Here is a 17,303-nt window from a genome sequence, read left to right on the forward strand (position 1 = left end):
CTGGAACTGCTGTGACTTGTGAGAGGAGCCATTTCCTTCCTCCCTGGATGAGGGATTGTACCCTGGGATGAGGAAGCAGGCCCTGGGGAGTGGAGGAAGCCATCGGTCCATTAATGATTCATTCCCTGCTCCCGGCAGGGAGGGCAGCGACAAGTGCTTTTCCACTCCACTCCTCTGCACTACAAAGTGCCCTCGACGTTCCCTTTGGGATGTCACATTCCTTAACGAAAAGCAGTTTCACTGGAATTGTCCTGTTCTGCCCGTCAGTGCTACAAAATCCACCGGTTCCTGCCTGAGCCCAGGAAAGGATTGGCAGGGAAAGGGGGAAGCACTGGGGCTGCAGGGGCACAGAAATCCCAGCATCCAGGCCCTTCTCCAGAGGCACAGCTGGGCCTGTGCTGAGCCAGGTCCGGGCTGTGCAGGATTTACACCCTAGGCTTGCTGCCAGGAAGGGCTTTGGGGAGAAGAACGGGATTTTATCCCTGGTGTTTTAAGAAGTTACTCTGGGATTTGTTGCCAGGCTGGAAAGCAGAGGGGCTGCTGTGTTTCCATGGGTGGGAAAGTGGGGAAGGGGAAGGGAAGGAGAAGGGAAAGGGATGGGGTCACAGTCCATGGATCCTCAAGGGATGGGGTCACAGTTCATGGATCCTCAAGGAATGAAGTCACAGTTCATGGATCCTTAAGGGATTGGGTCACAATTCATGGATCCTCAAGGGTTTGGGTCACAATTCATGGATCCCTAAAGGGTCTGGGTCACAATTCATGGATTCTTAAGGGTTTGGGTCACAATTCATGGATCCCTAAAGGGTCTGGGTCACAATTCATGGATTCTTAAGGGTTTGGGTCACAGTTCATGGATTCTTAAGGGTTTGGGTCATAGTCCATGGGTCCTCAAGGAATGGGGTCACAGTCCATGGATCCTCAAGGGACTGGTTCACAGTTATGGATCCTCAAGGAGTGCAATCACAAATCATGGATCCTCAAGGAATGATGGGGTCACAGTTCATGGATTTTCAAGGGACTGGGTCACAGCTATGGATGCTCAAGGGATGGGTGACAGTTCACGGCTCCCAGGTGACAGGGATCCCACTTTTCCCGCTCTGCCCAGGCAGTGCCGTGCAGCCAAACCCAAATCCCTCTGCTCCCCTTTTCCCACGTTTCCCCAAAGCTGAGATGCTGATGGGACACAAATCCCAGTTTGCTCCAGGTGCCCAGAGAGGTGGCTCAGGTGACAGATTCCAGCGGCAGTGCCTGGATATGAACCTGGAATTGAACGACTTCCCCCATGAACGGAGAGAAACCAGGAACATCTGATCCATAAAAGCCCTCCAAGTGCAGAAAGCTGATTTTAACCTTTTTTTAACCCGTTTTTCCCGAGCCCTGGCTGTGCTGTGGGAGCACAGGGTTGGGAATCTCACTGGGAATTGATTCCCTGTGTTTCCCTGGGGGAGCAGCAGAGAGAGGCAGGAGAATCCCCAGGGTGGGATGTGGGATCCATGGAACAACGAACCACACAGGGGCCAAGGGCAGAGGGTTGTTTTTTTTTTTTCCCCTTTCTGGAAGAAAAAGAGTGAAAGCAAGAACCTCTGCTGTTCTTTTCCCAATAAATTGAGCATCTCTGGATAAACCCATCCCCGCTCCTCCCCCTGCCTGGGCTGCCATGGTTACTCTGCAGGACTGACCCAGCACGAAGAAATGCTGCTGCTTTTCCTTTCTCTGTGCAGAAGGAACAAGCCCTTCCTTTTGCTGCTGTTAATTCTGATTTTTCATGAAGAATTCCCCCTCCCCCTCCACAGGATGTTTTTATTTTTCCAGCAGGCACAAACCCTCCTGTTCAGAACAGAACAATCCCCTTTCAGGTGCTGGGCTGATGGAACCAGCAAGGAGTTTCCCTGCTCGAAAGAAGAAAAATGTAAAAAGGAAAATCTTCTCATTTTTACTTTTTTTCCCTGTCAGGAGGGTGGGAAAGCCTTGGGAAAGCCTTGGGAAAGCCATGAAGACCATGGCAACCTGGGATAGTGGAAGGTTCCCATGGCAGGGAGTGGAATGGGATGAGCTTTAATGCCCCTTCCAGCCCAAACCATTCCATGGTTCCAGGAAAACAAAAGGCTCTGGAGCAGTGGGATCAATGTTGGAGGCAAAAGGCTGAAAGATGAGTTTATCCCACGGCCCCTGTGGGCTAGGAATAACCCCTTTGGAGATTTAATCACCGGGTGAAATCTTCCCAAGTCTTTTATTCCCTTTTTAAGTGACAGTGAAGAAGCTGCCAAACCCTTACGAGGATTCCCGTTACTGCAACGAGGTTTTTATGCCACTCCTGATCCTGTTTCCCCCCACCCCCCCAACAAAGTGAAGGTGTGGATGATGGGATCTGTACCTCCAGCCACACAGAAATCCTTGATGGGACGTGGGGGAATTCCAGAGGCAGATGGGTTTGATTGCAGGGCCTTTCCTGCCCTGCCCCAAACTCCCCAAAGCCACGGACTGACTGAAGGGGCAGTTTGTGTTCCACAGGACCCACTGGGTGTGGAACGGGCAGGGAGAAGCTTTTATAGACCCTGGGATGTGCTTCCCCCTTGGCAGCCTCACTGATGGATTTTTTATTTTTTTTTTAACACCAAATAAATACAAACCCAACCCAATGAAAACCAGACAGCCGTAAATCCCAGGAGAAAGCAAAACTATTAACTCGGTTCAGGCCCCCAAAACAGGTGATTCGGGGAGGGAAAACCCTCCCCAGGTCTGCAGCAAGGATGGCTTTGTGTGAATGACTCAGAATCCGCCCAGGGTTTGGGATGTGGGGGCTGGAGGGACAGTTTTTTTGGAAGGTAGAAACAAGAGGCACTTAAATCTCCAAGGTTTTTTTATGAGCACTAGGAATGGAACTGCTTTAGGGGCTTCCCTAAGTGTCTTCCTGAGGTATCTCCTCCCCTGATGATGGAGGAAACCAGCAGGAACCAACTTTAGTTTGGCTCAGTGAAGGGCCTGGAGCTCCACGGACAGAACTGGTTGTAACAAGTGAAGCTCAAGCTTCAAACACCTGGAATTTTGAAGCTCAAGCTTCAAACACCTTGAATTCCTAAAGGATAAAGCCTTCCCAACATCCCTCTGCTCGTGCAGGGAATGGCCAGGCCCTTCCCACTATTCCATGTGTCCATCAGACCCCCTTTTTGTGCTTTTCTTTCTACCACCTTTGCCTCATCAGCTTTCTGATCCTCCTCGTGCCAACGTGGATGGAGGACAGGCAGGAAAAACTGGGATCTGGTGACTGGGAGGAAACAGTGGGAGGAAAAATAAATCTCTCAGACCACTGTTTCCATACTCCTACAGGGTTTTGTCAGGGGAAGGACGGGGGCAGACACTGCTGAGGGTCACACAGAGGAGCAGCAGATCACCCTGATGCTGTAAATGAACACTGGAGTTAATTCATTTTGCAGTTCGTGTCTCCTGGAATATTCCAATTTTACACAACAGGGACCTCCTCCAAAGTATTCCAAAAACAGCTTAAAAATAAGATGTAAAAAATAGACAGATAATAAAAATACTTCCTTGCTTCTCCACGGAGGGGAAGGTGGTTTCTGGTCTCTCTTTGGATCCCCAAATCCTCAATCTCTCTCTCTCCCCGGAGGACTCCGAGTCCCGGTGCTCCGGGCTCTCCCCTTGCAGGAGCAGTGGGACGTCCAGGAGCTAGAACTTCTGCAGGAATTTGAGGACCAGGTCTCTCAGTTTGACCCTCAGGGGCTCATCATTGTCACAGATGATGTGTGTGGAGTCCTCCTCGAGCTGGATGAGGGTCTCGGCCTCCTGCAGCAGGACAATGTGGCCCTTGGCCGTGTCCTCCACCTTCACGTCGCTGAACCCGTGCTGGGGAGGGAAAGGAGGAGGGGAGACAGGGATTGTTACCACAGCTCAGGAAAACAGGGAGAGGTGAAAGCCCAGGGCACAGGGGAGAGCATGAACTTCATGGAATCATGGAATGGTTTGGGTGGGAAGGGGCCTTAAAGCTCAGCCAGTTCCAACCACGACACCTTCCGCTGTCCCAGGTTGCTCCAAGCCCTGTCCAACCTGGCCTTGGATACTTCCAGGGATCCAAGGGCAGCCACAGCTTCTCTGGGAATTCTATTCCAGCCCCTCACCACCCTCACTGGGAAGAATTTCTTCCCAATATCCCATCTAACCCTGTCCTCTGTCAGTGTGATCCATTCCCCCTCGTCCTGTCCCTCCATTCCTTGTCCAAAGTCCCCCTCCATCCTTCTTGTTAGCCCCCTCAGGTACAGGAAGGCCACAATCCTGCCCTTTTTCCTGCTGGTTTTTTTCCCAGAAGTCATTCAGGCAAGGACAAGGCTCCTCAGAGCAGTAACCAACAAGTTCAGCCACCACACCCCCTAATCCTGCAGCTCCCCAGAAAGCTGCTCCAACAGTAGACACATTCCCAGGATCTCTTCTTCACTTGGTCATCACCTCCCTCTCCCAAAACCCGTGGAAATTCAAATGCTTTTGAGAATTCCTCCCCACTGTTGAAATTTATTGGCAGTCAGCTGCTGTAAATCACCCAAAAGTGACGCGGGGAAATTCACCCACCCAGAGGGACCCAAAAAGCTCTGCTGTCCACGGGAAAAACAGGAGGAAATGACTGACAAGAAACCTCCAGCACGTTCCATGGAATGTGCCACCAACAATCCTCACCTTTTCCAGAGTCTGCACAAACTGCTCCACGGGGATGGAGCCGCTCAGCAGCGGCTTCAGAGCTTTGCACTCCGGCACATCGTCACTCACTCGCTTCCTCTTCTTGCTGGCAGGAGGCTGGGGAGGTTTTGGGGGGAGCTGATGGATGAGAAGGTGCACAGGGGAAAAAAAAAATCACACCCTGAAGGATGCAACAGGCTGAGAAACAGGCAAGTTCAGAGCAACACTCAGGGAAGGTGAAGAAAAGGGATGTTAAGAGAAGGCTGGCCTCGGAAAATGAGTCTTCAGGAAGAACTTGGAGGACAGACAGGGAGGGGGTGGGAGCTGCTGCAGTGACTGGAGTCTCTTCAACAATCCCATCCTTTCCCTGTTGGTTGGTGAGACTGTGTGCTTGGATCATGTCATTTGGGAGTTAATCACTCAGACAGGTGATTTTGTGCTTATAAACTGTGTTTTTGGGGCTTGCCCACACAGTTTCTGTAACTCCAGAGCTCCCAGGCTCAGCCAGTCCTGACTGGGCTGGCTCAGCTCCTGCCCTTTAGGAGGGCTCTGGCATTTTAAGCCCAGGTCTAAGTTTATTTGGCAGCAGGAATCTGTGTAAATGAACAACACAAAGGGCAAAGCAGCCTCAGACCAATTCCACTGCAACACTTCCATTTTCCCAGCACTGCTCGGTGTTTCTAGGGAACAGACTTGGCTGTAACACGTTGGACAAGGATGGACAACCTGCCTCCTGGGGAACAGGTCAGCTGAAGGCACAGTCCCTTCCCACGTCTGATGTTCCAGGTCATCTCTCTCCTCTGGCCCTCAGCTCAGAGTCCAGGGGAGAGCGACTGACGGTGCTCCAGGTTATGGAAGACAGCAGGATGATTTGGTTTTTTTTTTCCCTTTCACAATCAATCTCACTTCCCCTTTTATCTCAGCCAGGCACATGGCCAAGGAAAAGAGGGCAGAGAGATTTATTTGCATCCCACTCCCTGCTCCACTCCCTGGCACAGCCTCGGACGAGGATCTGCTCCGGTGGGGAAGGAGCTCCTCGTGAGGTCCCAGGAGAGCCAGGGAAGAATATTTTTCCCCTCTTTCCCACCATCCCGTACCTGCAGCACGTGCTTGTTGTCCTTGGTGTGCAGCACAGCAGAGACTGTTGCCAAGGAAATGCCAGGCTTGATCTCCAAGGGCACGAGGGAATCTGCAAGCTGGAGGAAAAGGAGGTTTTGGTCAGCAGGAGATAAGCTCAGAACGTGCATGAGCCCAGCTGGGATTTAAAACTGGCAGCAAGGTGGGTTTAAGCATGGGCTAGTGAACTGTAAACACAAACCCACTGGTACAGTGACAGAGGGCTCCTCTCACCTGCCCAGCCCTCCTTCCAGCTCCTAAAACTACGGATTTTATATTGGAATTAGAGGTTTTCAGTAAACAGGGCTGGTCTCAGAAAAAATAAAGAGAATCCTTGTTTAAAAAGGCAAGTTCATAAATCATTTTAGTTCGTAAAGCTAATGATCTAACTCAGCATCATTGATTATGTTTGTTATGTGGATGGACAATGAAAAACCCAAGTGAGTTTCCTTTCAGTTCCTGACTGCAGAATAGCTGGAAGTAAAAGATTTATCCTTAAAAACCCAATGGCTCTGTTGATTAGTTTGAAATTATTCCTTACAATGCCGCACAAAACCCCTTCCAGTGCCTTTTATATACAGTTCTTCCCTGAAAGACATAAAATTCAGTCTTGGCTACAACTTTGGATCCAGTGGCAATGTCCCAACGATCTGGTTCCTCAGGCACCAAAACACTGCTGAGTTCCCTGGTCTGCTGCAAATTCCAGCAGTGCAGGTGATCACTCAGTCACTGCAAACCTCTAATCCCTGTGGATATACAGAACCAACTGAACCTGACTCCAAAAAAACCCCCACTTCTGGCCTAATCCTTTGGCTACCAGAGCACTGAGAATGTTCTCCTGTTGGATTTAGTTGTGGCAAAGCTCAGCTACTTTCAATGGCTTCTGAAAAACCTCACCCACCACTACCAAAAAGCTGCAGGAACATTTTGAGAGCATCTCCTTGCAATGACACAGCTGGAGTGCTGGAAAAACGCAGGCTGCATTAAAAATCCCTAAATTTTGTGTATATCCAGACCCGGTGAACCTTAGAAATCCCAATTTCAGGGATTGCTGTCACTCTGGGCCCCTTCACGAAGTTTAAAGCAGAGCAATTTGAGCACGGCCTTCACAGTTTGTCGTGTTGAAGGCTGAGAGAACGAAAATATAATGATAATCATTGCTTCAGGTTTCTCCTGGGACCTAAAAATAGCAGCACTTGCAGCAGTGTGTGTTCTGCACTTGGCTGTGGTCGAAGGCACTTCCCAATTCCCACCACCTCCCAGAGGGGGATCGATACAGAGTGGGATCCTAATGAAGAGCAAAGTGACAAACACTTTAAAGAGAAAGATCCTTAAAGAACCGGGAGTTGCTCATAATCAAAGTCTGCTGCCACCGGAATATCTGGGTATTAATATTTGTGCAGGTTTTAACCACGCAGTCGCTAAACAGCAATTACGAACACCAGAGAGCCAGCGGGACAAGACACTCGTTTTTATCTCCTCCACGGTATTGCTGCAGCCCCACAGCCCCTCTCCATGTGGCAGCCAACCCTTTTATTAGAGAAACTCACTGACCCAAAGCAAAAAGGGTCATTTAATCACATCCAGTAATTCACCCTCCAAGGCCAGACAGCTCTGCTGTAACTCCTTTCAGCTGACCTCCTGCACACAGAAATCACAGAGCTCTTCCAAAACGCCGCATTAAAGGAACCCTTTTCGCGGGGACAGCGAGTCTTGTCTGCACTCCAAGCTGCAGCCACTCCACATCTCCCCTCACAAGCCGTTTCAAACTTTAATTCCCCCTTTGCAGCCAGGAAAACGTGGCTTATTTCAGGGTTGAATTTGTCCAACTCCTTCTTCCAGCAGCTGCTGGATCTTGCTCTGCCTTTGTGCGTGAGATTGAAAAGCCCCCCCACCACGCAGCCATAAATGAGGCTTCCTTGCAGTCATTATCACGAGCCCGGTGTCACATGCTGGCACCAGGAAAGGCACAAAAGCAGGGACAACTGAGAACTAACAGCACATTAATCAGTCCCCTGCCTGCGGATGAGCACTTGGACTTGCCTTAAGACAAACTTGTGCGTGCACTGTTTCATTTTTCAGCTTGTCCACCCATGCTAAACCAGAGGAAAAGGCATTTTTACTGTTCAGTCTTTGCTGTAGGATTGTGTTTCCCTCATCAAAACACACCATGTGAGCCCAAACACCGTTGCTGGCCAAGCTACAGTTGTTGAGAAAGAAGGAGATGGGTTAGGCCACTCCTAAATCTCTGCTAAGGCTTCAACAGGGACAGGTTTAAGTTTGTAAAGTTGTCTTCAGTCACCAGCCAAAAATCCTCCTGTTGGCAACAAGGGGCTGAACGAGGGCTCAGGATGGACCTGAAACTCCTGCAGTAAAAAAATAAAACTGAGGCTGAAAAATCAGTGAATAAAGTCAGGGGAGGACCAGAATTCTAGCACACATGGTGTTGGCCCTGTGAGGGATTTTCCCAGGGACAGACAGGGATGCAACCAGTATTTTAAGGGTCAAGTTGCAGTGATTTCTTCCCAGATTTTGGGGACACCTCTCCCAACTCTTCCCTTGAAGGTGCAGGAAGTCTGACCCAGCAGGGAGAGGCAAAATTAGAGCTGAGTGGGGTGAGCTGGATCCTTACCCTCCAGGACCAGAACAAAGAAGGAGCACAGCAAAGTTTACCGGGAATTAAAATCCCCTTTAACTTTTAGGATCTGAAATCACCCCATGTGTTAAATGGATTACAACAGGTGTGTTCAGAGCTGTGACACCACTGGGCAGGACAGACCCAGTCTGGACTCAACACCCTGCAAATCCTTAAGGAAAAAATAAGGCAAAAAATGAAGTTGTGATACATTCCTTGGGCAGGGATCAGTTTTTGTTCAGCTGCTGCAGTGCCCAGTCTTGAGGCTACTCCCAGTTTTTATTAATGACCCCAGCATGGATCGAGGAGAGTGTTCAGAAGGTCCCACCTTCAACAGAACCAGGATGACAGAGAGGAAGAACTCGATGAGCTCAAGAACTGCAGTGAGAAAAACAAGCTGAAATTCAACAGCATGAAATGCAAGGACAGAGATGGGGTTGATAAGAGAGAATTTCAGCTGCTGGAAAGGACAGAGGTGAAGGGTGCAGGTTTATTAATCCATCCCATGAGAACTGAGAGCGACACAGCCGTGGAAAAGCCAAATGAAACCTCAGAAAATACCAGGTAATTCTTGCAAGAGATGAGCCATCACTATTATATTGAGCCCAGCAAGATCCCATCTGAACTACTTGTAAATTGTGGGTAATTTCAGCTCAAGTAAGACATTCTGAAGGGCAGATTGGGGCAGGAGAAGCTGCCTTGTGAGAGGAAACTAAATGCCTTGGCAGAAAGAAAGCCCAAAGGGAGAATTTGATTATCCTACATCAACACCACAGGGAAAACACCAACAAAAGGGGAAATGTATTTATGCTAAAACATGGTGTTAGGAATAAATGTGTGCAGGCCAGCAGTGAGTAAGTGTGGGCTGCAAATGAGGATGTTTCTGGCTATCAGGGACAGTGGGGGTTTGAACAGCAGCGAGTGGGAACAGCAAGGGCAAAAGTCTCTGCCATTTGGAGCTGGAGCCTCACATTTTTTGAGGCACATTATCAGGATTATTAGTAACTGGAGCTGGGTTCTGGCCAGGTAATCCCTGAGGACATTTCCAGGTGGGAATGGTGGCTCACAGCCTCAGGGCTTGCCAGGTATGAAGAGATTCTTACCCACTTCCCAGGCCCTAAACAGGATGGAAGTTGAATGAGACAGGAAAACATACTCTCCCAGTTATTCCAGAAACCCAAGGATTTTAAGATCCTGACTTCAGGAAAAGTCTGACTTCAGATAAAGCTCACCAAGCTCTAGAGATCAGAGTTTATTCATAGAAGGTTTTATAAAAACTAATCCTCAACAAAACCTAAGAAGAGAAAAACCCTCTTTTGCCTCCATCCCTCCACTCCCCTTGCTCCTCACACACCCCCCAAATCCAGTTTCTGGAGGCAGAAAAGCACCTTCCCCTCTGAAAAAGCATCTCTGTCAGGAAAAGACTGGCCAAATATTCCACATGAATGCAGCAGCCCTTTCACAAGCAGGGAGGGTCTGCAGAGTCAGTTTTGTAAAAGAAAAAGAAAAACCACGGTCTTCATCCTGTCAGTTAAATTTGGAGGGTGATGTGAGGAGTGGAAGACAATTTACCTCATCTCCTACCTCCCTGCCTCCTCTTATCCCTTCACTTTTTATGAACCAGGAGCTCTGCTGGTAACCAGGCAAAGGAGATTTTAGTGTGGGCAGGAGAATCCAACAGCTCCAGCCCTGGTATTTTTATTCCCCCTGCTAAAGCTGGGGCTGAGTGCAGGAATTCTGCAAGGATCAGATCCTGAAGAGGGAACAAAAGACTGTGTGGTCAAACACCTGGAGCCAAGGGGAAAGGGCTGGAAATTTAAATATTCCTGTGGATTCCTGACCAGCAAGCACAGGGAATGTGCTGCAGGCAGGATGGGAACTGGGGAATCTTGCTAATGAGATTTAAGAAGAACAAAAACTTTTCCAACAGAGAAGAGCATCCCAGAACTAAGGGTGTCTGTCTGATCATCAGTGGGTGATCTGAGTCACCTCTTGTTGGGGTTTCACCCTCACATTTCACCCAGTCCAAGTGTTTTTAGTGGGATAACTCAGCTGTTAAACAAACCCCAAATTAATGGATCTGCCAGTTGCTGTGGAGCAGATGTGGAGGTCTCATTAACTTCAGTGGGTGTGGAATGGTGCCACAGATAACTGAAGCTTTTGCTATAACTGCTTGCAAATGCCTAAATCTTAACTTTGGGCTTCCCCCGAGCCGACATCCAGTGGAGAAATAAAAGAGGCAGAAGGGCTAATCTGCAGTTTTGAGCACGGAAACAAAGCTCTTCTTTTCCATGGAAATGTTCCATGCACAGCTAATGGAGCAGGGCTCTGGATCAGCATCAGGAACCTCGTCCCCCAAAGCCTGGAAACCAAACCAGTACTGAGCAACCCACAGGGAATAATCCCAGCTGGGAGTCCAAGCAGCAGGCTCAGGACTAGCACTAACACTGGCTTTTTGCCAGTCCTGTGTCAAAAGACAGTTTAAGGAGGTATTTAAGAAGTGCAGTGAAGCAGATTTATGGCTGTTTAATGAAGCTCTTCCCCAGGAGCTCGGGAGCAGCAAGCAGTTGTTTGAAGAACTTGCGAGAGGACGGTGGGAAAGAGGACCAGCAGAAGCAGAAAACAGACTGGAATGAAAAATGACAGGTAGGGGAAGCAAGGACATGAAATATCTTCAAAGGAAAGGCAGGCAGCTTGCAGATGCAAAAGATGAGTCATTTGAAAGAGACAAAAATGGCATAAATCAAAATATTCAAAATACAGTAACCAGTTTATGGGTCAGAATGTCAAGTCAGGATGTGATGCTGTTGTTGTTGAAGCTGGTTGGGAAGAGAGAAGTAAGTGCCTGGTTGGAAAAGAGTGTTATTTTAAAGCCAGCCATCAAAAATGAAAGGAAGAACAAATTTAGACATTAATGCAGGCAGGCAAAGGCAGGCTGGGAGCAGGAAAGCAGATCCCAGTTTCATCTAACTAAATAGGACAATCTGTGGATAAAACCAACCAGAGAAAAGGGACAGCAAAAAAAAAAAAAAAAAAAAAAAAAAAAAAAAAAAAAAAAAAAAAAAAAAAAAAAAAAGGCAAAGGAAATGAAGGATAACACATTCCAAGACCACAGAAGAGGGGAGGAAGGAGCAGAATCCCCCCAGGCTGAATGGTCAGGAGGGAAGAGACAACGGAATGAGGTGGGAGCCAATTTTGGGAAGAAAATGAGGGCTGACTGCACTGAACACTGATGACGTAAATCAGGAGGACAACAGACTGCACTTTGTCCGGGAAAAGGCAGGTAAAAGCTGGGACAAGAGCAGCTGTGGTGGAATGTCAAAAGGAGAGGTCAAACTGCCAGGAAAAAGGAGAGACCCAGACAGTTTTACAGTGGATTCAGTGAGCTTGGAGCAGCAGGAGCAAAGAGGCAGGTTGTGTTTCACTGACTTGGTGTGACTGTGGCACGGGGACACCAGGGGGAACAGGAGCAGAGAGGTCAGGAGATGGGATAATGTCACCCATTATGGGCAACACTGGTGACTCCCTTATTCTGGGGTCACCAAAATAAGCTGAGGGTCGGTAGGAAGTCAGAAATTAAAACTCCTCAGTCCCTGAAACACAAACACATCCTCTCTGCAGTTTCACTCCATGCCAGGCTGTGCCTTGCACATCCACACCCTCCCATCCCGGGCTGTGTCCTGAAGAACTCGCAAAGTGGGTGTTTTAAAAGCACAGAGCCCTCAGTGAAGTGCCTGCTGCCACGCCAAGTGATCCGCACCATTGTTCAGCTGTAATTAAACTGCAGGCACATTATTTGCTCAAACACTGCTGTTTAATTTTATCTGTTTGCTCCAGAAGGTGTTTTCCATTTTCCCATCGTTGTGCTGTGAGCAGACAATGCCTAACCAATTTCCAGGAAGCGGCCTTTTCTTTTTATTATTATTATGTTTTTGAAAGTGAAAGGCAGATGCTGGGAAGAACAAATTAGTTCAAGTGTAAAGGTTTCCACAGTCCCTCTGAGAGCCATTCCAGCCTGATGCCTTGGGACTGCTTAAACCTCTCTCCAAACAAAGGCTGCTGTGAGTGTAAATCTCATTATCATACAACAGCCCTGCTTGACCTGCCTTTGCTCCTCGGTGAAGTGATTGAAATGTAGACAAGCTCCAGCAGTAAAAGTAAATTTACGTTAGTCTGACAGGCCAGAATCTGAATCCCTGCAACAGTTTTGCAAAGGGAATTTCGCACCACCAAACCCTCAGCCTGCACTGACTGAAGCCACTCTGAGCCAACTCTTTGGTTTCCAGGAACTGGAAGGATCCAGACAGAAGTTTGAGCACATCCCCTCTGGGAATTGGATTCAGGAGAGGGCCCTGATCAGGGTTTCACTGCAACAGCCTTTCTTTTATGAGTGTAAATATACACACAAATCCTTACCCTGGAGCAGATCTAGCAATGACTTGTTTTCCCAGGGTGGATTTCATCATTCCACGTTGGGCTGACATGGTTTTGGCAAATAAGAAGCCATTGCAAGGTTTGCTGGGAGCCATAAAATACCCTTTTCAGTTGCCACTTGAACCTTCCCAGAACCCCAGGACTGGAAACAAATGCCCTTTCCTTGTAGTATAGAAATTCCTGCATATTCAGGAACCCTAAAGAGTCTTCCTGGATAAACTACTGAAAAGGGGACATTAAGCAGCAGATATTCCCCACCAGGAAGCCTGATGTCCCATCCCCAATCCTGTCTTGCACAACCCCCTCGGCAGAAAGGGAGGTTACACCGAGTTTTTGCCATGACCAGGGAGTTCCCCTGAAAAAGAACCACCAAGATCCCTCTTTGAGGATGATTTGCGAATCTTGGAGCTCCGGGAATGGCATCCCATGAAAAGCCCTGAGCCACAGCTTGGCTCTCAGGAGGGTCTTTTCAGGAGCATCATTACAGACCAAGGAGCTTTTGACACGAGTTGTCCAGTGCAGCTTTGGAACCAGGGAAAATCATGGAATGGTTTGGGTGGGAAGGGACTTCAAAGCTCATCTTGTTCCAACCCCCTGCCATGGGCAGGGACACCTTCCACTAGCCCAGGCTGCTCCAAATCCCATCCAACCTGGCCTTGGACACTTCTAGGGATCCAGGAGCAGCCACAACTTCTCTGGACAACCTGTGCCAGGGCCTCTCCACCCTTTTAGTAAAGAATTCCTTCCCAATCTCCCATCTCTCCCTGCCATTCCCTGTTTCCTGTCCCTCCATCCCTTGTCCCAAGTCCCTCTCCAGCTCTCCTACAGGCCACGTTCAAGTATTTAAAGGCCACAATAAGGTCATTCCAGAGGTTTCTCTCCTCTGGGCTGAACACTCAGCCTGGAGAACACCTGGACATGGAAAATTACAGGAGTTGTTTCTTCTCCCCGAGCACGGACTGCTTGGAAATCAGGACTTCTGTGGGAATATAATTTGATGTTGTCAGGGTAAAAAAAAAGAAAAAACAAAAAACCTGCCTGTGCAGGTTTCTGCTCAGAGTCTCCCAGATAAAGTGAAAGCAACAGAAACCAGCCCTCGTTTCCTTTGTGCTTCTTTTCCCAGGCTGGTGAGTACCACATTCCCTATGATGCATCCTCTCCCCCAGCAGTTTTGGGAAGTGCAGGAAGAGCTGGTGTGGGGGCTGACACAAGGGACAGGTTCACATGGGCTGATTTTCAGAAAACCCAAAGCTTCAGTGAAATCTAAATAAGAGCTGAGCCACGGGCTGCTGAATTTAGGATTTGTTTTGGTCGTGCTGGGGAACGGAAGCCAGAATTTACTTGTCTTAGGTTTCACAGGATCCAATAAAGATGCAAATTTCCCTAACAATTAAATATCCAGGCCATGATGGAGTTGCATCCCGGCATATTTTCTGATTAACCCCCCCTCCTTGTCTGCAAGCAGAGCTGGTGTGAGCTGGTGGGAATGGGGGCTGCGGGCTGGCTGAGGGATTTGTTACCCAAGCCCCAGTTCTGTGTTCCATATTTGGCTCAACTCAGGGTCCTTCCTGCCTCTGCTCTCCGATGAAAAGTAGACTCACTGTTCAAGTTCCCAAACCTGCTTGCAAAAAGCCACTGTCACCTTTGATCCAAGGACACACTTGTGCTGATTGGATTGTCAAAAAAATATTTTAAGCTCGTGTCTGTCAGAATGTGGGTCACCCTTTGTGAGATGGGTACATTTGGATTTGATTTATGGGGTTAATGAATCATTAATAGATGTTGTGGGGATAAGTAATCCACATTTTAGATGCCTACAAGCAATCCATTAACCTGCTGGACTTGTGCAGCCTGTAGGAATTAACCATTTGCTGAAATTGTTGGAATACAAATGAGCCTTTTCACTGCTTCTTTAACTTATGGCTGAACACTGCTCCTCACAGGGAAGGGTATTTGTGAGGAAGGAGAAAGACACCTCCTGGCTACCAAGTCCCAGATTCCTTGGATCCTTTCCATGACCTTGGGGCACTAAATTCAAACTAATTCACACCCTTATTTAAGCTGCAGGTGACTGGTTGCCTCGCCTGTGGCTTGCAGAGATCACCCTTTGAACTGATTATTGTGATATCCTTGCAAAGGACAATGCACTTGAACATATCTTTTGCTTGCCTACAATCCCAGAATCCCCAAATGGTTTGGGTTGGAAGGGACCTTAAAGATCATCCCATCCCACCCCCTGCCATGGGCAGGGACACTTTCCACTAGCCCAGGTTGCTCCAAAACCTGGCCTGGAACACTTCCAGGGATCCAGGGGCAGCCACAGCTTCTCTGGGAATTCCAGCCCAGCCCCTCCCCACTCTCCCAGCCAGCAATTCCTTCCCAATCTCCCATCTGTCCCTGCCCTCTGGCAGTGGGAAGCCATTCCCTGTGTCCTGTCCCTCCATTCCTTGTCCCCAGTCCCTCTCCAGCTCTCCTGGAGCCCCTTTAGGCTCTGGAAGGGGCTCCAAGGTCTCTTTTCCAGGCTGAACAGCCTCATCTCTCTCAGGCAGCCAATGTTTTTTTCAATTCCCATTAGCTGACACGGTGAAATTACCTTTCAAAAATGCTTTTGTCTTAGCCCTCCATTTAAAAGCATGAGCTTTACATGATCACAGTCAACAGTAAACCCCAGCCACAACAAGATCCCTTAAAGTCAAAGGCTGCAAACATCTTCAGAACAAACATCTTTAGTTCTGAGGCTGCACCTCCAGTGCTGGGGGCAGTTCTGGGCCCCTCAGACAAGAGAGACACTGAGGGGCTGGAGCGTGTCCAGGGAAGGGAACGGAGCTGGGGAAGGGGCTGGAGCAGCAGGAGCAGCTGAGGGAGCTGGGGGGGCTCAGCCTGGAGAAAAGGAGGCTCAGGGGGGACCTTCTCATTCTCTGCAACTCCCTGCCAGGAGGGGGGAGCCAGAGCAGGTCGTGTTCTGCTCCCAGGGAACAAGGGGCAGAATGAGAGGGAACAGCCTCCAGCTGTGCCAGGGGAGGGGTAGGTGGGATATTGGGAACAATTCCTGCATGGAAAGGGCGGTCAGGCATTGGAAGGGGCTGCTTGGGGCAGTGGTGCCACTTGAGGACACGGTGTGGTGCTGACCACGGTTGGTGGTGCCGGCTGACCCACGGACCCCACAACCCGAAAGGTCTTTTCCAACCTTAATAATTCCACGACTTCTAAAGGGGCTGCTGAAGCAGCAGGTGGGAGGGATTTTCAGGCTTCCCCCCAACCCCTCCTTGGTCCCCAGTGCAGTCACTCACGTCGGGCATGATCTCGATCTTCTCGTAGCGGCGCTTGTAGGGCAGGGTGAGCACCTCTGCGCGCCGGTAGGACATGGGTGGGGGCTGGCAGTCCACCATCAGGTCCGTGCGGTGCGACTGCGTGGGCGGGGGCTGCGTGTACTGCTCCGGGCACACCACGTGCAGGGGCTGCAAAAACAGGAGGAGTTTTGCTACATCAGCAGTTGCCGCGAGGAGAGGGGGAAAAAAAAAAAAAATAAGGAGACCGAGTAGGTTTTTTCGCCCGAATCCTTGTCGCCTGAAATGGAAGCGAAGGGTTGAAGCGGTGGGGACAATCCCGAAGTGTCACGGAGATGTGTCGACGTGCAAGGGAGGGCACTTGGTGTGTTCAGCTGAGGGGAGACCTCACTGCAGTTACAACTTCCTCAGGAGGGGCAGGACTGAGCTCTGCTCTGTGGGGACCAGGGACAGCACCCAGGGAATGGCTGGAGTTGTGTCGGGGGGGGGGGGGGTTAGGTTGGATCTCAGGAAAAGGTTCTTCCCCCAGAGGGTGGTTGGGCACTGAACAGGCTCCCCAGGGCAGTGGGCACAGCCCCAAAGCTGCCAGAGCTCAAGGGGGTGTTTGGATGGTCCTCTCAGGCACAGGGTGTGACTCCTGGGGATGATCCTTGCGGGTCCCTTCCAGCTCGGCATATCCTGTGGTTCTGTGAAAAACATCAGCACCGCAAGCGACTCTTTTGAGTTTTCCTGACCTGTCAGCAATGTGTTGACAGAGCAGAACCAGGCTGGTGGCCACAAGGATCGCTGCAGGATTTTAGGAAGGCAAAGGAGAAGACAGTGGTTCTGCAAAGTGTTTTGGAGACAGCATAACAACATCAAGGAAAAAACATGGCAGAAGATGCTTAACCAAAAGCAGGCTGTGGCAATTCTATCAGTTGTGCAGAACACAATGAGATAAAACGATCCAGGAGGTTTGGAAGAGTATGTGTGAAGGAAGTATCTCTGAGTTCAACAAGTTGAAGGTAAAACACTGGGGAAAACTCAGCCAGAAAAGAAATCTGGGTGTTACTGGGTCAGGAGTCAGAAAGAAAATTTCAGTAGAAACCAGTTTGAATGTATCAGTTGTTCCCAGCTGATCTATTTATCTCAGGTGTGTGAAGAAA

General features: G+C 49.3%; 1 protein-coding gene across 2 annotated transcripts in view; it reads right to left on the minus strand.

The window, feature by feature from the left end:
* Positions 1-3,069: 3,069 nt before the first annotated feature.
* Positions 3,070-17,303, minus strand: part of INTS9 (integrator complex subunit 9) — a 53,898-nt gene continuing 39,664 nt past the window's right edge. Inside the window, exons 13-17 of one of the 2 annotated variants that reach the window (XR_003573595.1) lie at positions 16,162-16,329; positions 5,784-5,882; positions 4,687-4,824; positions 3,626-3,864; positions 3,070-3,505 (exon numbers count right to left, since the gene is read on the minus strand). Coding sequence is in view for 1 of the 2 variants with exons in the window: in XM_027904480.1 (XP_027760281.1) it covers positions 3,688-3,864; positions 4,687-4,824; positions 5,784-5,882; positions 16,162-16,329 (582 nt within the window). In the remaining variant the exon portion in view is untranslated. Of the gene's footprint in view, positions 3,865-4,686; positions 4,825-5,783; positions 5,883-16,161; positions 16,330-17,303 lie in introns of both variants that reach the window. The other variant, XM_027904480.1, reaches the window with a different exon arrangement.

Source organism: Empidonax traillii, unplaced genomic scaffold (genome assembly GCF_003031625.1).
Source record: "Empidonax traillii isolate 1590-97213 ecotype Southwest subspecies unplaced genomic scaffold, ASM303162v1 scaffold1060:size1239554, whole genome shotgun sequence".
Lineage (NCBI taxonomy): Eukaryota > Metazoa > Chordata > Aves > Passeriformes > Tyrannidae > Empidonax > Empidonax traillii.